The 21,128-nt window shown below is 31.7% G+C and overlaps 1 protein-coding gene across 1 annotated transcript in view; it reads right to left on the bottom strand.

Moving 5' to 3' along the window:
• LOC111417357 (serine-rich adhesin for platelets) overlaps positions 1–20,217 on the bottom strand; it is a 177,854-nt gene extending 157,637 nt beyond the window's left edge. Inside the window, exons 1-2 of the mRNA XM_071196672.1 lie at positions 19,942–20,217; positions 4,426–4,989 (exon numbers count right to left, since the gene is read on the bottom strand). Of these exons, the coding sequence (XP_071052773.1) occupies positions 4,426–4,703 (278 nt within the window). The 5' untranslated portion in view covers positions 4,704–4,989; positions 19,942–20,217. The remainder of the gene's footprint in view (positions 1–4,425; positions 4,990–19,941) is intronic.
• Between the last annotated feature and the right edge of the window lie 911 nt (positions 20,218–21,128).

The following is a 21,128-nucleotide window of genomic DNA, read 5'->3' on the forward strand; positions in this document are numbered from 1 at the left end:
TTCTCCTGCTATCCATACATTGTTGCAGAATATGCTGCAAGGATTCCTCGCCCACTACACAAACACATACCCTATTCGTACTTGTTAACTTAAACCTCCTAAGGTACACCCTGACATTTGACCCTTCATCCAAAACTTCACAGGTGATTTATTTTGGACTTGTGACGTACTTGCACCGTACTATACCTACTATCTTTTGCTGTGCCGTGATTTGATGTAAAATAATTTTGCACTTATACAAGAGCATTGAGATATGAACTAAAATTAGAACTAAAACTAGAACTAACACTAGAAACTTTCGGGTTTTAAGGTGCGTCTTTTGAAAAAGTTAAGCAACTCTCGACTTCGAACCAGTTTCTGAAGAAGTTTTCAACATAGATCCGAAACGTCAAACCTTTTCTTAAAAGACGCACGGCAAAACCCGAAAGTTTCTAGTGTTAGTTCTAGTTTTAGTCCTAATTTTAGTTCAATTCACACCAGTCGTGAAAGCCTTCGTACTTATAACATTGAGATATTATGTGTATATAACTAGTAGCCTAAACGATTTCAGTCTTCGGTTCACAACCGATTTCCAGATGATAACTACAATTCACAACAAGTCAAGGTTAATGAACCTTTAAAGTATTCCGTAACCTTTAAGTATTCTGTGTTACTTATACAAAAGGACTTTTATAAATGATACAGCTATTTTCTTCAGTAGGGATTCTAGATAGTAATGAGGTGCATGTCCAAAACGTCAATTCAAAATCATCCTCAAAGTCAACAACTAATTTTCAATAACTATGCTTAATGATTGTAATATTACTACATTTTTTGTTTTTTTTTTTCATAAAAATGAAGAGAAATTAAAAATATGTATCAACTTATCATCTTCCTGGAGAATAAAACCCAATAGTATAGTAGGTACATAATATTTGAATCAATCACGATGTCATTGACAATCCCCAAAAAAGAAATTTACGTCAATTTATGACTCAACAAAATTATAGACTCCCATGAAATGACGATAAATGCTTATATGATCTTCTATTCGGCTTTGGAATGAGTGAAAAAAAGAATCAGAGTATTGAGCATACTTAAATACATCTTAAATTTCTTAGTGTAGATAAAATAAAATATGGATCATTTAAAATCATCAAGCAAGAGAAAAGGAAGATCTCAGCAAATGGATTAGAGAACGCAGTCTTACTTTTAGCAGACCTGATTATCAGTTATTGATATGGGGTGAAAAACAGCCATCATGACAAAAAAGGGGTCATTTAACGCTACCATCCAAGACAAAAATGCATGGAGGGAATTGTACCAACGAATATCATCTGATGTTCTTTTCAAATCACGTAGCAAACCATACAATGTGAAAAAATTATTATAAGTAACTTTTTCATCATTTAACCCTAACAAAAAGAAAAATATCTTTACACGCATCTTAAACAACACATTCTCATTGAATATTACAATTTCACGATAGAGAAGCAATTACTCATCAACGAACATGTTTGAAATGGATCATTGACTAATCGAATAACAGATAATGTGTCAAATGTTTGAACAATGGCAAACTGTATTGGCCCTATACACCAGCAATTATCATATAGCTTTAGGAAACGACAAGTATCCGCACCATGTCAGGAAGCAAGGAAAGTAGAGGAACTAGAACGAGTAATTGGTTCTGGGGGATTTCGTTTTTTATCTTTCGACAACACATTAGAATCTAAAATGCTGATATCAGGCTCGTCACTAGCATATTAACTTAGAATATAATCAAATTGATTGAATTCATACATTTGATTCACACAACCTAATATAATCTTTTGGGTCGATATTAGAAAAAGACGTTTAGTTATAGTAACTAAACTAAATACAGCAAGAAACATTTTCGCCGTTGAAACGAAATATTTAGAACTCCTCAAAGTATACCTAAATTAAATCTCAACTCCTGATTATTTTATACGAACGCTATGCTTATATTTCTCGTCCAAGAAGTTTAGACTCAATTATAGACAAATTAACTCGAACTAGAATTAGTACAGATGGCTACTCTTACTTACTAATTACTTTTGCAAGTTATCTCTTAAGATTCAGGCGATTGGCACCTATGTGGTAATTTCTAATAATAACCATCATCGATTAAATTCAATTACAGTTGAAGAACGTTTCCTATAAGAAGTCTTCAATATCATATCAAACACGATTTTTATAATCCAATGAAACCAATTAATTGATTAATATCTTTTCATTAGTTTACGTTAATTATTTATTACCATAAAGACTACATCACACATCACCATTCATTTCAAAAACCTTTCATTCATAAACATTTACTTGAATGGTCCTTCGACTCGATGATATAAAACTCTCGTAGCCGAGATAGCTTTTCGAAGAAAATAAATTCAAAACATTTACTAAATCCTTTTCTATCATCACTTCTTTTTATTAACCAAGCTTCATACTCGAGATGGAAAGATGTTATATGAAAGAAACACCTATGTATATAAAAGAGTGTACTCGTGCACACTCATATCGAAACGTAAGGTATATATGTACTTCTACAGTATGTAGATCGTCGTGCAAAACGTAACGTGATAGCCCAAGATCGTATCGGCTTCCAAGAAACAACCCTCCGACCGAACCTATACTATCTTAACTCGTGCGGAATATTGATTGCCATGACCTATATGCCGGCCACTAAAAAGTTTAAACCAACGTCCATCGTCATGCCTTACGGTGATCGTATAAAAGGTATACGAACGCGGTGAGTCGTTGCTTTTCGTCTTATGAACGTGGTTGTAAAACGCCTCGCAGACGAAATAAATAACGCAAGAAATGTGGTAGACGTGGTTCGACGTCGTCTACGTCTACAGGCGACCGGAAAGGCGGTAAATGTTCGTTCAAAATCAATCTTGAAAGTAAAAAGTACATAACTCTTGGTGTAATTTAATATGTATTGAACGAACGAATAAAATTTTATGAGGTGCTTAAAGGAGATTGGGTTTGGTATTGTAAACGAGTAAATATTTAAAAATTAATTTTGGATAGATTTTTTAAAAAAAGATTCTGCTGTAGACAGATAATTGTTTAATTTATGACGATTTAAGCATGTTCGATCTATCTTAAAAATTACGAGCGCACGTGAATTGGAGGTAAACTGAAATGGTCTGTTTGTTAAAAATAGAGGGTTTACAATTTGGCACTTCTGTTTGGCAACTGTTGTTGAAATTTTCTACGGTTTCTCAGCTATAACGATCGGTATTTAAAAGAAAAATCATGGTCTACTTTTAGAAAATTCCTAGAAATACTTAAACTCATATAAATGAAGTGATAAATCTTATTTAAATTCATCCCAAATACATTAAATTTCTTTGAAATAGAATTTAAAATTGCAATGCAAAATATCGTGATATGTAGCTTTTTCTTATATGAAAACGTTGAAATAAAGAACATAATAAAAAATATACTAAAATATCATTGATCATTTTCTTGCCAGAAACAACATCGTTTAGTTGCTCAAGTTTCGACTTGATTTTACTCAGGATATTTTTGTCCTAAGTAAGAATAAATTTTTGGAATAAAAAAATGAATCGCTGTGAATGAACTTTGAAGTTGCTTAAAAAAGATTTAACCTCAAAAGTAGAAACATAAAAAAAACATTTTCTTGGCTTGTTAAAATAGTGAAGTGATTATTAATTTAAACTGGGATATTGAAGTATGTATTATGTTCTTTGACGTATCTCTCGTCACTACCAGTTGGCTATTAATATTAGTATTCTAAATAAAAACTAATATAACAAATTAATTTGCTAACTTCTTTTAGGTTTATCCAAAATGTGTGGTGTAGTTAATGGTCATTTGATCAAACTTAAAATAAAGGAGAAAAACATTAATCTTATTAAAGTATAAAGATTTAACCATAAGCAAATTAAACAACCTCCTTTTAAACTTCTATTTGATCTCAATTTATTTTTCTAATTTCTTACTTTATCCCATTCAAATAACTCATTTATTGAAAATTTCAAAGTGCTTTATAAAATAATCTAAATTGATGATAAATAGATTTGTTTCTAAGTTTGTCCAAAATAGTTCAACAATAACAAAATGTGATTTACCAACCAAATTGTATATGAATAGCATCAAAAGCATCGAAACCGCCTCGAAAACATTTTATAACCGGGATGCAGTTTCTAAGAACATCTGAGAAAATGAAAAGCTCGGAGGATACAAACGCGGATTGGGAAAGACGGTTCTCTAAACGTAAACACACACGTCGTCGTGCTAAAAGCTGGAAGTTATGTATATCTGGAATGACAGACATTTGTTTGATTTAAGAGATCGGTAAGGTTTTTTTAAGAAACCAATCGCTACAAGCTTTATGGAAGAAAAAACTCGTATGATGAAAAATTAGTTTTAAGAAAAAAGTTAAAAACTTACCTTTTAAGTGTTTGGTGCTTTGCACCGTTGATCAAAAGTTTCGGTTTAGTTTTATCACTTGTACTGGAAGGAGTAACAGAGCTTTGACTAGCAGTAGCCGTTGAGGCATTGCTAACAAAACTACTAACACTGGTTTCCTTGCTTATCGAGGAGTTTGTTCCGTTGGTCAACGGAGGTGTCGGCATAGCTTCCGGTCCCAACGAAAGCTGCAAGTGATGGTGTGTTTTCGTGGGACACGGCGGTGGCTTATCGTCCACCGACAACACGTACGACAACATTTTGAGACGTCTCAAAGTCTCTCTATCCACGACGAACGCACTTTACCGCTACCTTTCTACATAATGTACTTGAATTTGTAGAAAGAGCAAAATGTAAACACGAAAACTGCAATTTAAGTAGTAGGAAATTGCGTAAAGCAATTAAAACAACAAAAACGGGGGACGAAAAAAAAACAAGACGAACAATTAAAAACGGAATAACGTTAAAACGCACTCAGTCACACATCCTCTTTGCTTTTGAAGCTTACTTCTTGCACAGGGTCATCGTTTATATCCAACGATAAATCTGAAACAAAATAGAAAATAGCTTTAATAAATTGAAATCGTATAATTTTCTAATCATTTTACAATTTTTAATAAAATGTACATTTCTAAAAGATTTCTCTTCAAACGCAAAAGAAAGCTTTTGAGTATGATGTACTGACAATTACTGGTTATAAATATGTAAAACGCCGTTAAATAAGGTCAAATAAGATGATTACACCTTGAATCTATTTGGATTCAACCCACGTAGGTGTATAACCGCAAAAAAGAATGTATTCTTTGCATACATATGTAAATAGGTGACGCAATTTTTGTATGTAACTGGTTCTTACTTAGATAGTTTAAATCTGTACGGAATAAAACCGGATTTGAGTCATCTTGAATTAAATAAACTTTGTTTTTTTATCCTAAATACATAACGTGATTCACTGTGGGTACTTGAATATAATTTCAATATGGTAATTAGTTTATATTAATCATAGGAAAATCTTGACAATTTCTTTAAAGTTTAAATCAAATGTAGAAATTAAGATTTCTATATAATAAAATAAATTTTTATTAGAGAGATAAATAAATTGGGTACAATGAGTTGTTATACAAGATAAAAGACAGAATAATCTGTTCATACCTACAAGTTATTGACACATACTTACGAGAGAGGACCTTGAACGCAAAAATAAGTAACTCTATTATTCATTCTTCCCTCTATAATATGTTCGACAGGGTCCTTAATATCGCCCACTCTCGATAATCGATCGTTAGAATATCAATCATGTTGATACGCACAGTTATATACTACAATAGGCCGACAATACTACGTTGGTTATTCACTATAAAAATTTATGATCACTTCTTAAGAATCAAAATAACTGTGTACTAAATAGGTAAAAGATAAAGATTATAACTACCCCCAATTGTAAATTTAATGTAAGAAATGGTACTTCATCTGATTTCTCGGGTACATCAACAAAAAAGTTGATATTAATATTCTAGATTCCAGTGAATTTGGACATTGTATTCTCGATTACTTTACAGTTTTGTCTACAATGACAACTTTCATAGTATCTAAAAGTTAATATATTGGCAATATTGAGACATTCATATTTGCTAAATTTTGACCATCATATTTCTATAAAAATTTCCCTGATAAATATCCACAACCCCAAACATCTTGTAATACCTACACACTAGAAGTGGAAGAGTGGAAACTATTGAGGTTGCCACCAGAATTTTTAAAGTTATAGGTGAAATGAAAGGGAATCAGAGAACGCAATTACATTAATGAGTTCTACTACTCAAAAGGTTTAAATAGCCCTGCAAGATACTTGAACAATCACACTGAATGTCACATCAACACAGTTATCATATAATGAACATACATATGTAGTTTGTTCGTGAATAATTGTAGTTTGTTACAATAGCCGGGACGTTTATGTCCCAATAGTAATTTTCAGTGGGACTTATTTGTCCCCCAACAGTATTGTGCACGTTCCAATCTCAGAAGCACATTTTTTCCAGAAAGGCGAAGCGGTTTCTAATTCAAACAGAAAGATTCATGCCAGTGATGAATCCAGCGATTATTACTCCTCACATAAAGAAAACCCAGCAACCAAACGATCAAAAACTTTCGAAAGTGAAGAAGAGAACGATGAAGATTTTCTTGATACAGCGACATCCGGTGGTGATTAACAAAATGCTGAAGCAAGTGATCCATCAGGGATAAAGATCTAAACGCCAATGGCACAATTCATTAGGAGGATATTGAGAAAATATCTAATTTTCTCCCGAAGAAACAGATACTAATATTTCATCAACAAAAAGTCAGCGCAAAATGCAAACCGTCAAAAAAACAGAAAATTACCCTTACATATGACCATTAAATTATGATCGCCTTGGGTTGTATGCTTATAATGTCATCAACAGCTTAATATTCTTATAATATTAAGAATAGACAATATTCTTATTGTCTTAAGCTCTTAATATTTATTATATCAAAGATACAATCAGTCGTGATCGATTTATGATACTTATCTTCAAAATGTATTATATTGATCCAGAAAAACCAGATAATTCTAGCAAAGCCTACTATATTGATGGATCATCTAAATCGTTATGCTCTTATTTGTCAATTGATGAATCAATGTTATTAATTATTAACACAATATCTACTTCTGAAACCCAGCAAAAGAGGTATAAAAATCTGGAAATTGTGTTATTCCAAGTACGTCTTCAACTTTGATATTTATTCTGGAAAGAAATCTGCACTTGACAAAGAAAATACGCTCGGAGAACATTGTCGAGAAATTAGTGAAAGATATGCCAAAACGAAGCAATACTCTTAGACATCGATATTTCACTTCCTTGAAGTTATTATCTAACTACCCTTTGTTATCACTGGTACATGTATACGAACTTGAAAAAATGTACCTACGGTAACAACAAAACTGAAACAGAAAAACATAAAATTGTTGCCATTAGCTAGTTTTTGGCAAGTTACGAGGGAAGTCAATAGATAATTGAAAAATGACGTAAAAGTGCTTAAAGTACCCACTAGCTCCGACTATAACACATACATGAGAGGGGATTATCTCTCAAGCGTGTATGATTTCGATAGGAAATGAATAAAATGGTGGCGAAAAGTATTTTACAATCTTCTACTAACCATACCAATGAATTTCAGTACAAGAAGAGGAATACTATATCATTCATCGTCAACCTACCAGAAAAACTTGTAAGAAAAAGCAGAGCAAACGCAAAAGTTGTCAGAAAAACAACATCGTTCAGCTACTTCAAGGAATCTACATATATAATGTTGATGTGTGAGAACATCTTCCTATTCAAGGACCAACTCGAAGGAGATGTTTTAGATGAGCCCGCCAAAAAGCTGAAGTAAGAACAAAGATCATGTGTATTCAGTGCAACATACCTCTCTGTTACAAATGTTTTACATCATATCACACCTAACGATGTAAGTTTTATATTAATATTATTTATATGTATTTATAAGTTCTTTAATGTTTTAGGTATATTAAAATTGTTTCATTTCTTTAATGATGAGAAAGAGATGTCTCATCGAAAATACCGATTTGGACATATGCGTCCCATAATCAAATTTTGGTTTTGACATTTTGAAAAAATCGTATACTTGAATGATAGATAACCTTCAGAGGTTAAAAGTACAAACATCGAGCAAAATCGGTTAAAGGTATGTATGGTTCTCGTTTAAACTAGAATCAACCGCAACTATTAATTTTTGTTTATTTTCAAAACCTGTTCAACCTATAAAGAAAAGAGAAAAACATCTTACAAATGGTAAAAAATGCAGCGTACAACTTTTAAAGAACACACTACCTTCAAGATTTTCCGAAGAACAGTCCAATGAATCAAGCTTATTACTTCGTTCTGACTTTACTTTCCACTACCTTCATTGTATATGTAGTAATACAGCTTTCCTTTGCTTGTATAGTATATAATGAAGTAATAAAGTTACAGGTGCTAATTTTTTTTCTAATATACCATATTTTATTTTGAAGTGTTGCGTAATTTTGAATTTGCCCGTAATCCGTTTTCAGCCTAATTCTCGGAATAATTTATAAATTATTTTGACTACTTCGATGGATGTCCTGCTTATCTTTGCCATTGCATTAAAACTAGTGAGTGTAAAAACCTTAATATCGTCAGTGATAATAGAAAAACATTTCCACATACAGTTATATCCTTAACCACCTGCGTTCTGTGATCACACTGCTTGAGTGTTAATTTGCTCATCTCGTTTTGACCTTTAATTCTTCAAAAGACTACATTTTCTGTTTTCGTCCCGTTCTTTAACGTATATCTGCATTTTCACCATTTGCACAAAATATATTGAAGTACTAAGCATGACAGGAAGTTGATGTTTTATTTACAATAAATCAGCAATCATTTCAACAGTGTGTTTATTTTATGATAGTGTGGGGATCAAAACAAGAATCAACGCGTACTACAACACTTGATGTTTTAGCTTTTACAAAAAGCACCATCATCGTTAGTTTCTTATTTAGCCATTTTCTTATATATGTTCTCGTCTTTTATTTGAAGAGAAGCAAAACCTAGTAAAACAGCATTGTCAAGTACTGACTTGGGAAATAAAACAACCAATAAAAAAAGAGAGACATATTCAAGTTATAGAAGAAACACTTCTGAGCGTCATGAAGTGATTTGGAAGATTTCAGCTTCTCTAAAACGATATTAGATGAATTGGACCTATTTTTAGAATCGAAAAATTTGAAGTTACTCCGCAAGAAGAATTGTGTGGTTATTGCGAAAAAGATAACTGTAAAAGTATTGCAATTTTTAACCTCTTCAGAAAACGTAGAGTGACTTTAATTACGAAGACTGATAAATAAAAAATAAATGTTTCTAATTTAACCCAACCTAACGCAAGCCAGTTTAAACTAACTTAATAGATTTCTTTACTTCCTTCTAGCAGTTTATAAACGACGTCAATTGTAAATGAGCGATAGCATTCTGGAATCGGTGTGGTCCTTCGACAATAAAAACCGACAAACTTTAACGAACAGACTTTTCCACCCGAACACATCATTTCGGTCTTAATTTTCGGTCGGTTGCGCCTCCCACAATGTGTTGCCAACCGGCGCGGCACCATCCGAAATCGTCCAACGCAAACAAACAGCTTGAGCTGAGCCGTTTCACCGTAAACCCGCGGCAGCAAAACCGTTGATTTTATTACCATAAAACCATTTTACTACCACAAGAAAATCGTAAACGGAAACGATCAATAACGATCCTGATTACGACGTCGAAGAAGTTTTTACAACAACAGTTGTTAGCCGTAAATGTCTGTACCTTCACAAGTGTTAATAAACAATTTTAACATTTTTTTCGAATTAATAATTTGTACAATTTAAAAAGAAATTAATGAAAACAGCAATCTATTTATCACTTAAAAATTATTTGCTAATTTATTATAAAAAATTACCTCATAAAAACTATTAAAGCTTCAAGGGGTTAAATTTTCAATGAGTAATCCTCTTGAAGCATAGATAAGGTGAGAAAAATAAAAATAAAGTCGAGTGCATCATCATAAGTAAGGTAATAAACACAAACTTAACATTAAATTTATTTAAAAAATACAAAACTCTTACACATACTTAGTTGTATGTTTATAAGAACTTAAAGTGACATACAATGCGATAAATTTGGAAGAAAACGACATTAAACAACCACTTGGAATACGATGTAAAACATTAATGGCCCAATATCCGCCGTTGAGCACTATACTAAACAATCCATACATTAAATATCACCGATTTCTATTACAATTTCAACCAGGTACAATTAAAAAAACATTTTTTTGTAATTGAAATGGGTTATTAATTGACTTTATAAACTCCTACTATAATTTAGTACCTATTGCGATTTTAAGTCTCTTGTATATAAATTCCAATACTCAGCACGAAGGATACCACCAAGAGAGAGATGCAAACGGAAAAAGGTTAAAATAAGTACAAAAATAAATAAGGTGGTTGATTAACTGCGGGGTTTTTTCGCTAGTAAATCACCGGGGAGTGGTGAGTCAGTCAATAGAGGTAATTTATAGTTCGGTTCGCATCTGGTTCAGATTATTATAATAAAGTAACACTTCGCGTTACTTGGCGGTTTTATAGCTTACCGTCAACGATCATATAACCACTTCGAATCTATAAATTCGCGTATTTGTCAAAAGCTTATATATCAAGTTTTATTTAATAAAACTTGGTACTCATAATTTATGTGAATTTATTTTATGGCTATTTCATTTATACATATTAATGTTAAAATTACAATTTCTCAGATTATGACGGGAGTAATTATGAATTTCACATTATATGTATGCTGTTTGGAGAGCGTTCTCCTTTCTGCATACTCATAGAAGATTTCAAGATTCTATAGAGTTAGTGTTTGATATCTCAACCATGTTTTGTAGCAAATGTTCACTGCAAAGTTCGAGTGTGAGATCCTGGTTAAAGATACAACACACTTTGCGGATCCCTGCAGCCGAGTACTGTGAGCGCCTCGATTCATTTCATCCCCACATGGGACTAATTTTTCACTCTACGTAATTTGATCATTTTAATCATGGCTACATTTGGGACCCATGCAGACAGCGTATTGGGTAGTTGCAATTTTAGCTGAACAAAATTAACAATTTTATGACAAATGTAATTTTGCAATGTCTATAAATGTAAAAATACTTTAAATTTATTAATAATCTGATAACTGAAAGTTCGTTAAAACGAGTTTATTTTACTTAAGTTGATAATCATTTAAAATAAATTTTTATTGCCCTACATAATATTCACCACACTGTTCCTCGCTATCTTCTTCTTCGTCATTTTCATTTCTTTGAAATGTTGTTAAATTTTAATAAGTATATGTTATCTTTCTAAAATAGTCTCAAAATAAGAGAACCCCACAAAGCCATTAACTCATTTTTTCCTTTAATGATCTTTGAGGATGATGAGAATCTATTTCCGCCTCACGGACGCTGGTCATGAGAAGACTACGAAAATGACTGCCAAGAAAATGTTGCATACTGACCATCAATTACACCTATACTAGATTATGATTGTCAAAAATTATCTCCAACAAACTATGGAAGCTTATGGGCAGCTTTAATAGAATCCACATAGATATGACTCTTACTAACATTTTATAGAATAAGTATGATATCTTTTGCTACTAATTTGCCGAAACCTTTGAGATTTCCATAAACGACTATTCCACATTCGAAAAGGGATGCGTGATGATGAAGTATTGTGTGATATTCGTTCACTTGAAATTATGTAAGAGATGTTCCTAACTTGAATAACCATCACGTTCACATCATGTTATGTCTCTCTAACTTCATTGTAGAGCCCTCAAGGCTAAGATTTTAAAACATCAACCTCGCTCCTTCGACTAACTAATATAGGCTATTCAGCAAGTTGCACCCGATCAACTTCAACAAGCTCCAAACGTGTATCTCCTGCCAAGATGGACGACACTTGGACGACATAACTTTTAAAGCTTAAGGGCAAAAAGTAATTATTATTTTCTTTTATTTTTACATTTGGAACATAAAAACTCATTTTCTTTTTTCATTTACCATCTATCTATTTACACTACTCATTGCGGATAATTTTAATGATATTTCTGATATTTGGATTCAACTGTACATCTTCTCTGTAGGAATTCCTAGAATAGCGTAACTCTTGATTATCCATGAACATATACTTATCTATGACGCAAATAGTTAGAAAAAAATGTTTTCGTGGGTCATGTCGCTTTTTCAGCTACGTTGTCACTGCTTATATTATCTACAGAACAGTTCCTCAAGCGAATATTACTATAAATGAATTCAAAGAAGATGTAGTTGGAGGAACTCTGGATCTAAGAGAAGATAAGGAGCAAGACAAAGAAGTACTCCAAGTTAGTCATTGCTTAATGGAGGTCCTTTCTAAAGCGAGACGTAGATGTTTGACAAGCTGCGAAACAAATTACTTTGCATCAGGAAGATCCATAGCATAGAAAGTCACTCAAATTCAAGTTAGGTTGCATACAATGCAAATGCTTATTTCGCCAAAGTACATTTGTGTTCAAACCAATACTCTTGTGAATGAACTTTTGCAACTTATTTCTTTTTATTTTTTATATTAAAATTCTGAATGGAAAGCCATCATTTTACAACCACATCAAGACAAATTATGAATTAATCGAAACGAATTTGTATATCATCACAACGTCTCTATGCAGATTTACAACCTTTGCAGTCAAAACAGTTACTTTTCGAAGCAGGACGAGTAAGTCAAAGAAATTAATGAACAAAAGTTTGAGTATATCGCAACTTTCATTCTAACTACTGTTGTGTTCGTTATTTTTTAAATTTTATAGATTTTATCTCCAGAAGAAAGATAACCTGCAAACAAACCTGCTACCTGTTCATTTAGTATTAATTCGGAGATACCTGTGTCTGACCTCAAACGTTTTTAAAATGAGTCGATACTCGTCTGGAAATTATGGACCATTTTGGACCCAACCCAACCCACCAAACTGTCGTTTTTGTGGAGTTTATTGTTTTGTAGATTCTTCTAAATACAAAATTCATTATCTATAATATTAGCTGTTTCAGAATACTGCACATATAACTTATGCAAATAAGTTGAACACATACGTGTTTCCTAACCTGCACTGATAATTCATCTTGATTCAAATGCCACTTTTACCTGTGCTACCTTACATATTAAATATATGTATAAGCACATTCGCAGATTCAAGAGCATATACTATATTTCTTGAAGGATTTATCTATGGTCTAAATACTTCAGCATTGGATGCATTTAAAAGTTTGAGTTGACACAATTTAAAATTTAGCTTCCTTAAGCACTCGCTGTTTGTAAATCGACAATGTTAATTCAACAAAGCTACTGAACGGTGTAATTTTAGCAAATGTAAATTGTGGCATCATTATGGTTATATTCCTTATATCAAGGACAACGTCGTGTAGATATTATCTCTGTCTCCAGTTTCAATGCTTCGTTGAACTCTGCCAAGTATTTCGTCATATCATACTGCAAATAAAATCTTTTTAAACGTATATTTTGAAGTAATAGGATTCTAGAATATCAAACAATAATTTAAAAGTGCAACAAATAATAATAATTTCAACGCAAAGTGACGGTTAGGCTATGAGCTAAATGTTATAATTCAATTTTTATTACATAAAATGAGGGTCGTACAATGTTTCATAGTTTTAATAAATGAAATATGTACCTATGAAATTGGACATAGCAAAAGTATGCAAAAGTCAAGGTTGCAAACAATCGGAGGTATTGTAAATTTTTTAAATGTTCAATTATCGCAAAGTTTTTCAATATACTCAGTTGGTTTAACCTCCAATAATCAAATACTATAGATGGCTCTCCTGTTTATTCTTTGAAAATCCCTTATAACTTTTGGCCATCTCAATATCGTCACCTTTTATCAGATGTTTTAACTTTTCACTTTGACTTTACTGTGCCACACTTCTCCATATTAATGCTCCATAAAATTCGTCGATACATGAATAGACGAGGAAGATTTAAATAAATTATGCGTTTCTTTTTTAACATCATAATAAACCGACCTACAAAACATCTTTTCCGCTTTATGCAATAAAGCAATTGAAAAACGGCGGACGCGTCCTCTATTACCAGTACACATTGAGCGTTTTCAGAAATCACAAAAATATCCACGTTGTTTACAAATGCTTCGTCTATCACCACATGCGTGATTATTTACTTTGGATATTCGAAACAAAGTCACTTTCTCTTCGAAAAGGTTTTTTATATCTTTAACCTTTCATCACATTGGAGATTTTTAATCATTCTAGTAACTGTCTCTACATATGAAGTAATAGCTATTATTTTATAGGTAATGAAAAATTTAAAAACGATTTCATAAACACCATTCTTTCACATTGTTCCATAATAATGACCTATAAACTTTCAAGTAAATGTGCACAAAATATGCAAAACGGGTAGATAAGGTGAGCTGCAAAGGTCAATGTCAAGGCAATTTATGTACAAAAATCGATACGTTTTCTACACTTACAACACAAAAAATGCATTTCAATCACGCAAAGTAAATTTATTTAAATATTTTGCTTATATTTTCTGTAAAAACACTTTAATTAGAATGGTTTTGAAATATCAAATCGCTTCGAACTCAATTAAAAAGAAAACATTGTGGATTAATTTTTCATTAACATGTTACAATTAGTAATCAATGTATATTCATTCTAAAAATATTTTGTTACACGCAAACAAAATTTATTCACAAATCATTATTCAAATTTTGTATAAAATCGCAATAAACATTAACTAGAATGACTCAAAATCTAAATTTAGTAGCTTACTAAAGTTGCTTACCAATTAGGTAAATTTACACAATAATTATTACATTTTTTCAAACTGTATTTTAATGAGACAGATATATTTGTGTTTTACACCAATATAAAATGTAACAACAAAATTTAACTTCTTGTGTTAAAATTTAAATATGTATACTTTAAATACCTTTAAAAAAGAACGATAAAAAATTGAATTGGTTTTAAAACGGTAGATAAAAAAATCAATTTTTATTGAAATTAATTATTTCATTGTTGCATTAATTTGAGTCGATATATTGATTCGAATTGAGTTTCAAGGTTAGATCAATAGAGATTAATTTTAGAAAAAGAAATAAGATATTATGCAAAACACAACTCGAAATGACTCAATATCGTCTCATAACAACAAAGTTATTAAATTCGTTTTAATTTTAATTCTTAAAAAGATATTGAAATTAATATTTTTCTTTATAACTTTTATAAATATTTCTGTTTTTAAATTATTAACTTAACCCCCAATATTGAATCGAAAAATTTAATTCAACCTTAATAAAGATTTGAAAAAAAGAAGTGGAATAATTTGAAAGATTATATTTCAAGGACAACTTTATTCGAATTAATTTAAATAGTTTCGAAGTGAATAGGTAACTTTGAACGGATATACACTAATAAATCAATTAAAATGACATCTTCTTTGGTACTGCTTAAGCATCTAATAATAAGATAATTTTATTCAAGTGAAATCATGGAAAGAAATTAAATTATGACGAAAACTAAAAATAAAACTCCATTAGAAAATATTATAATTGTTGTATGTTGAAATTTTGATTAATCCGACCCCGAATGATGTAATAAAATGGAAAGCATGAAATGCATCGGAATATCTGTTAACAATAAAAGCAAAATAAACAAAATTATTAGAGCAGCGTTGTGAACATTGGATTCTGCGGTAGTTAAATTATTATTAGAAGTGTTTATAGTGTTAATGTAGAATAAAATAATATGACCTAAACTATAAACCCGATAAAATAAATATGTTTATAGTTTTCTCAATCCGTTAGAACTAAAAAAATGTATCAACAATAATTCATTGAATTGTTAATAATAATACGTTTATTGTTAATCAATACAATAAAAGAAATAATTATACACAGATAATCCCAGGTCTGAAACTCAAGAAAATTGTTGAATGGATGTTCAGAGTTAATTTATATATAAATGCACAACGACACAGTAGGCTCATTTTTACAAAATGTAATCGATTGGACAGTAAAAAGTTTATGAGAGATATCGATACCACCAATCGAAAAAATGTCTATACTAACCATAAATAACTACGAAAACGATAACTATGACGTCAGACCGAAATCGAGTAGGCTAATCACGTGATGATAAAAGTTGAAAGGTACAATAAAAATACGTTTGAACTTTACATCGAAGAACTTGTATAAAATAGAAAGTATTCCGGAAGACCTACGACTCTGGGAAGTTAATATCTGTAAATAATCCGGGAATAACGTAATTGGCGAAAATTTCTCCAGATTAAATACGTAACGAATGCAGTTATTTGGTAGTAAGAGGAAGGGAAGGATGAAGTATGTCCAATGTGTTAAAACAAGAGTGATCTTTTTTGAAAATATGCAGAATTTGAAACTTCAAGGGCAGCAGTTAATACATTATAACCCAAAGGTTTTTGATAATATTCGTAAAGTGCATAACGTCACCATTAGGCGAGTAGCGGTATGTTGAAGCAAGAGTAAAGTTTGTTGAAACTATGTTGAATTTGAGACTTCCAAGCAGTACTTAATTCATAAGGTTACCATTGAGCATTAGGCCAGTAACGGTGAAAGAGTTGAGTATGTAATTATATTAAGGTTAAAAATACAGTATCTGCACGAGATATGAAAGTCTTTATTACTCAACTTTGAGCAGAATGGAATAGCAAATGAGTTATTACTTCGAAAGAAATGATTTACAATGAAATTAGGATGATTATTTCTGAGCCACCTTGCTATCTAAATTCAATATTTTGGTTGCACCTTTGGAAACTCTTTCACTAAATACAATATACAATAATTGTGAAATTGCTTCTACAACACCGTTAAAGAATACTTGAAGATATATAGACAGAAGAAATATATATGCAAGTGGACGTCACTGTAGAAAGATTCACAAATGCAGAAATTATTGAAAATTTACCAAATTCCAATCGGAAATTCGGATTAGCAAGCCTCACGAAGAGGTTTTCCATGTTATACAAGTGAGGCCAATTTTTAAGTGAAGTAGACGGATTGAAGAACATTTGAATATTGATAACTAAAGTAAAGAAAAGTTGCTAAAATAGGTCGCTACTAGCTGATTGAATAGCTGATATAAATGGGATGTTTGTTAATAATAAAAGACACAAAATCGTAATTAAAGACTATTTGATGATACCGAGATTTAATTGTAATTTATTATCAGTTTGTAAACTGAAACTGTGTGGTTTTGTTGTAATACTATTCAAGAATGGTATATGTAGTATAATTAAGAATAAAAAGATAATAATGTTAATAAGATGGTGTTTAATTTTAACCCTGATAAAATGCTAATTGAGTTAAGTCAAATGATGCTAGGCTATATGATCTTAAGCCTAATCCAGAACCTTATATTGGATGAATATATATGCATAGATATATGCATGAAATGTTATTGAATAGGCACAAACATTTCCAAGACACTACCTTAGAGTAAACCCCAGTTGAGTTGAAAGGCAGGAAAGCAGCCACGTACAAACAGCGATAATAACACTAAACAGGAAATGCAAGAAGGAGTCAATAAGACATAATGGTCAACCGAATTAATGGACTTGATAAAGTGGATAATACCTGCATTGTAAGACAGCCTTTTTACAAACAACTTTATAATACAAACATTTCAAGTATAAATTAAACTCCGCAAAGCAGCGTTCAGAAGACTTTGAATAATAATGCGACTAAGTAGATCAATCAAAGAGAAAAATTTTGTATCTCATGCCAAACTGTCCTTAAATAACATCATGGCCGTAAATATCATAATACAAATGCGACGACATCATTTAAAAATAATATTGGATGAGGAAGTGGATAAAAAATATGTGTAAAGAAATGGATAAATAAATGTTTACATGATAAATTTATATGTAAATTATAAATAAATACTTAAAGAACGGATCGCGATATCCGCCTGACAACATGCTTCTTTAAAAAATGAAGGGTAGATATAGGTGTGAGAACGATAAGTGGACTTAAAGAACGTCAAGGCATCACATACTCAGACACAGAAACGCAAATAAAGAAGAAAGAACAAGTGCTTGTAGATGCAAGAATTTCATTAACTATAGCCTCTTTAGTCACAACATTGATTGAGAATAGGTTGACAATAAAAGAACTTTAAATCAACAACTGCTCAGTTTAATTGAATTGAAATAAAAACTATTTTGAAGTAAATTTAACAACTATTTAAATTACTTAAAATTGTTGCTCAACTCTCGTCGCTTTGATTTTTCAATACCACTTTGTTCGATTAATTAAAATTAAATTATCTCAGTTCCGAGATGTCAAGATGAAATACAAAGCATTTTATAACAAAGTTAATAAAGTATCAACGCTTAAAGTACAATTTCTTCTATAAATCCAGATAATACGGTCCCAAAACGTTGGGATTTTCAGTAGAATTATTATCTAAATAAAAAAACTAACAAGGCTATACGCTTTGTATTATTCATTTTATTATTTATTATAATACAACTATTGTTAATTACAGGTGTGACAAGTAATATTATGTTGTTGGTTTCCTACGAGCTGTGATTTTCAAATAAATGGGTTTTGATGTAGATATATGTAACCTAATGAAGGTCTAGTATTAATCGATTCCTAATAGTCAAAGGTTTGTACAACATTTTTATTTTTGCGTGTTATAGAAACTAATGAAGTAGGTATTAATCGAAAATTTAAGTATGTTCCTTAACGTCTAGATTTAAGCTAAGAATTAGGTGATAATTTGAAGCACATTACATTTATTAACGTTGTACTGTGAAGTTGTAATCTTAAGTTAGTAATTAGTGCTGAAGATGCCATGCATTTATTTATTTCAGAAGATTACAATTCCAACCACACTGCTGCAATAAATAAAACTTGATTAATTTGGAGTGTTCCAAGACAATCGAGAACACCTTCCCATTAACCGGACTTTATATCCAATTAAGAAAAAAGTCCGAAATGATACGGTAAGGTCAAAAGAAGATTAAAAAAGTTATTATAGAAGAGTGGAACCAAATTGGACACGAACTTTGTTTGAAACTTAGTTGGCGCAAAAATGTTTTTAAGCGTATTCTCAGAAAACAATGTTTTCTTAAAGATTTATCAATATTATGCAAATATGACAGGCGATCATACAGATAATAATAATGTAACATTGCAAAAAATAACTTTATTTACGTGTATGGTTCCCAGAATGAGGCACAAATTTTTTGATTCTTTTCTAATGAATCACTAATCTAGTTATATACTCAATCAAGAGAATGATTTCGAAAACAAATTGGCAAATTTAAAATAGAAGTTTCCAAAAGCTTCTATTGCTATATTTGTTTATTCTGCAACATAATTAAACAAATTTTTATTATATTGTGTTTGTTTATTTGTTATGTGATGATATCTATTTTAAAATACATTCAATATAAGTTTCAGTATTCATACCAAAACAAAAACAACATCACCGATCCGTGACAGTCCTCAATACACCTATTATGTAATTCGTCTGACTATATTTGAAAACAAGCTTAGGCGCCCTCAACATTAAATCCGAGCCAGTTAGCGAATACTCTAAAGTGAAACCAGAGTAAGTACAAACTTATTGATCAATCACGTTTCTAGGTTCTAGTAGTGGCGCACCGCGCTAACCGGCTTTTAAAATACGGAGTTCTCGGCATCACACCGTCTACAATTCAAAACAAAACAATTAAAACAAAATTTTAAATGATAACCCACAAAAATCTTTAAATCATGTTTAGGGAACATTTTTCCAACTCAATCAAACACTCAACTTGAAATAAATAGATTTTACATTTACCTGCGGTTTGTTCATCGAAGAGGATCGAAGGTTGTCCTTAGTACTGACACTGACCGAAACATAAAACACAACCAAGCACTCAAAATTATTTTTAAAAAACCGATTCCGATTTTTTTTTGATTTATATTTTTGTTAATATTGCGACGTTAAAAACTCCGATGCCGGTTGCCGGACGAAATCGGCGAACGTGAGTTCGGTTTGTATTGGGTAAGGAATAGTGAATGTGGTAAATCCGACGGCGCGTGCGACGCTTTCAACAGACCGTCTGAACGGCTGATCGTGACGACCGGCAGCAGAAACCGTGCACTTCCTCATACCGTCGAGTTGCGCTTGCGCAACTTCTCGCCGGTTCGGGGGATCCTCCTGCTGAGCTACGACTACTGCTGGCCTAAAGGGATTGCGTCGCGACGCTAATACATATCCAAAACGACGCAATAAGTTTTTTTTGCAAAATTTGTTTCTACAAATTGAATTATTTTCTGTGTTTATTAAATAAAATTGATAAAAATAAAAAAACATATACAGTAAAACCTCGATATAACGGATTAATATGGAACAGGGAGTGTCCGTTATATGAAAAATTTTGAATTTGCATTTAAATTGAAGAACTGAAGACGCACGGCTAAGCCCGAAACTTTCTAGTTCTAATTCTAGTGTTAGTTGTAGTTTTAATTCAATAATAATATAAGATCGAACGTTGAATAGCAACTAAAAGTAGAAGTAACGTAAGTAGTAGTAGTGATAGTGCTAGTGCAATACTAGAACTAACACTAGACCAAGAACTAGAAACATTCGGATTTAGCCTCACGTCTCTCAAGACAGCTAAATCCGAATGATTCTAGTTCTAGGTCATGTGTTACTTCTAGTGATGGTGTTAGTGTAAAACTAGAACTAACACTAGAAACATTTGGGTTTAATTGTTATTCCACTCAGGGCTAAAATAGCTTGTCTACTGTCAGTAAATTGTAAAAGTCTTACCTACCAAGTTGGATCTGACAATAAAAGCAGCGGCAAGTTGTATGGCGATTAACTCCACCTGTATGGCGGTGCTACTTTTACCTAGAGGTTCAGATACGTGGAGTCGGAGATTGTACGTGAAGACTTCGGCTTCAGCTCCTTCCCGTCTCCTTGAACTACCATTGTAGATTATAATGCAGTTTTTTAGCTCTACTTCTGTGGAACTTGGA

The sequence above is a fragment of the Onthophagus taurus genome, chromosome 1 (genome assembly GCF_036711975.1).
Source record: "Onthophagus taurus isolate NC chromosome 1, IU_Otau_3.0, whole genome shotgun sequence".
NCBI lineage: Eukaryota > Metazoa > Arthropoda > Insecta > Coleoptera > Scarabaeidae > Onthophagus > Onthophagus taurus.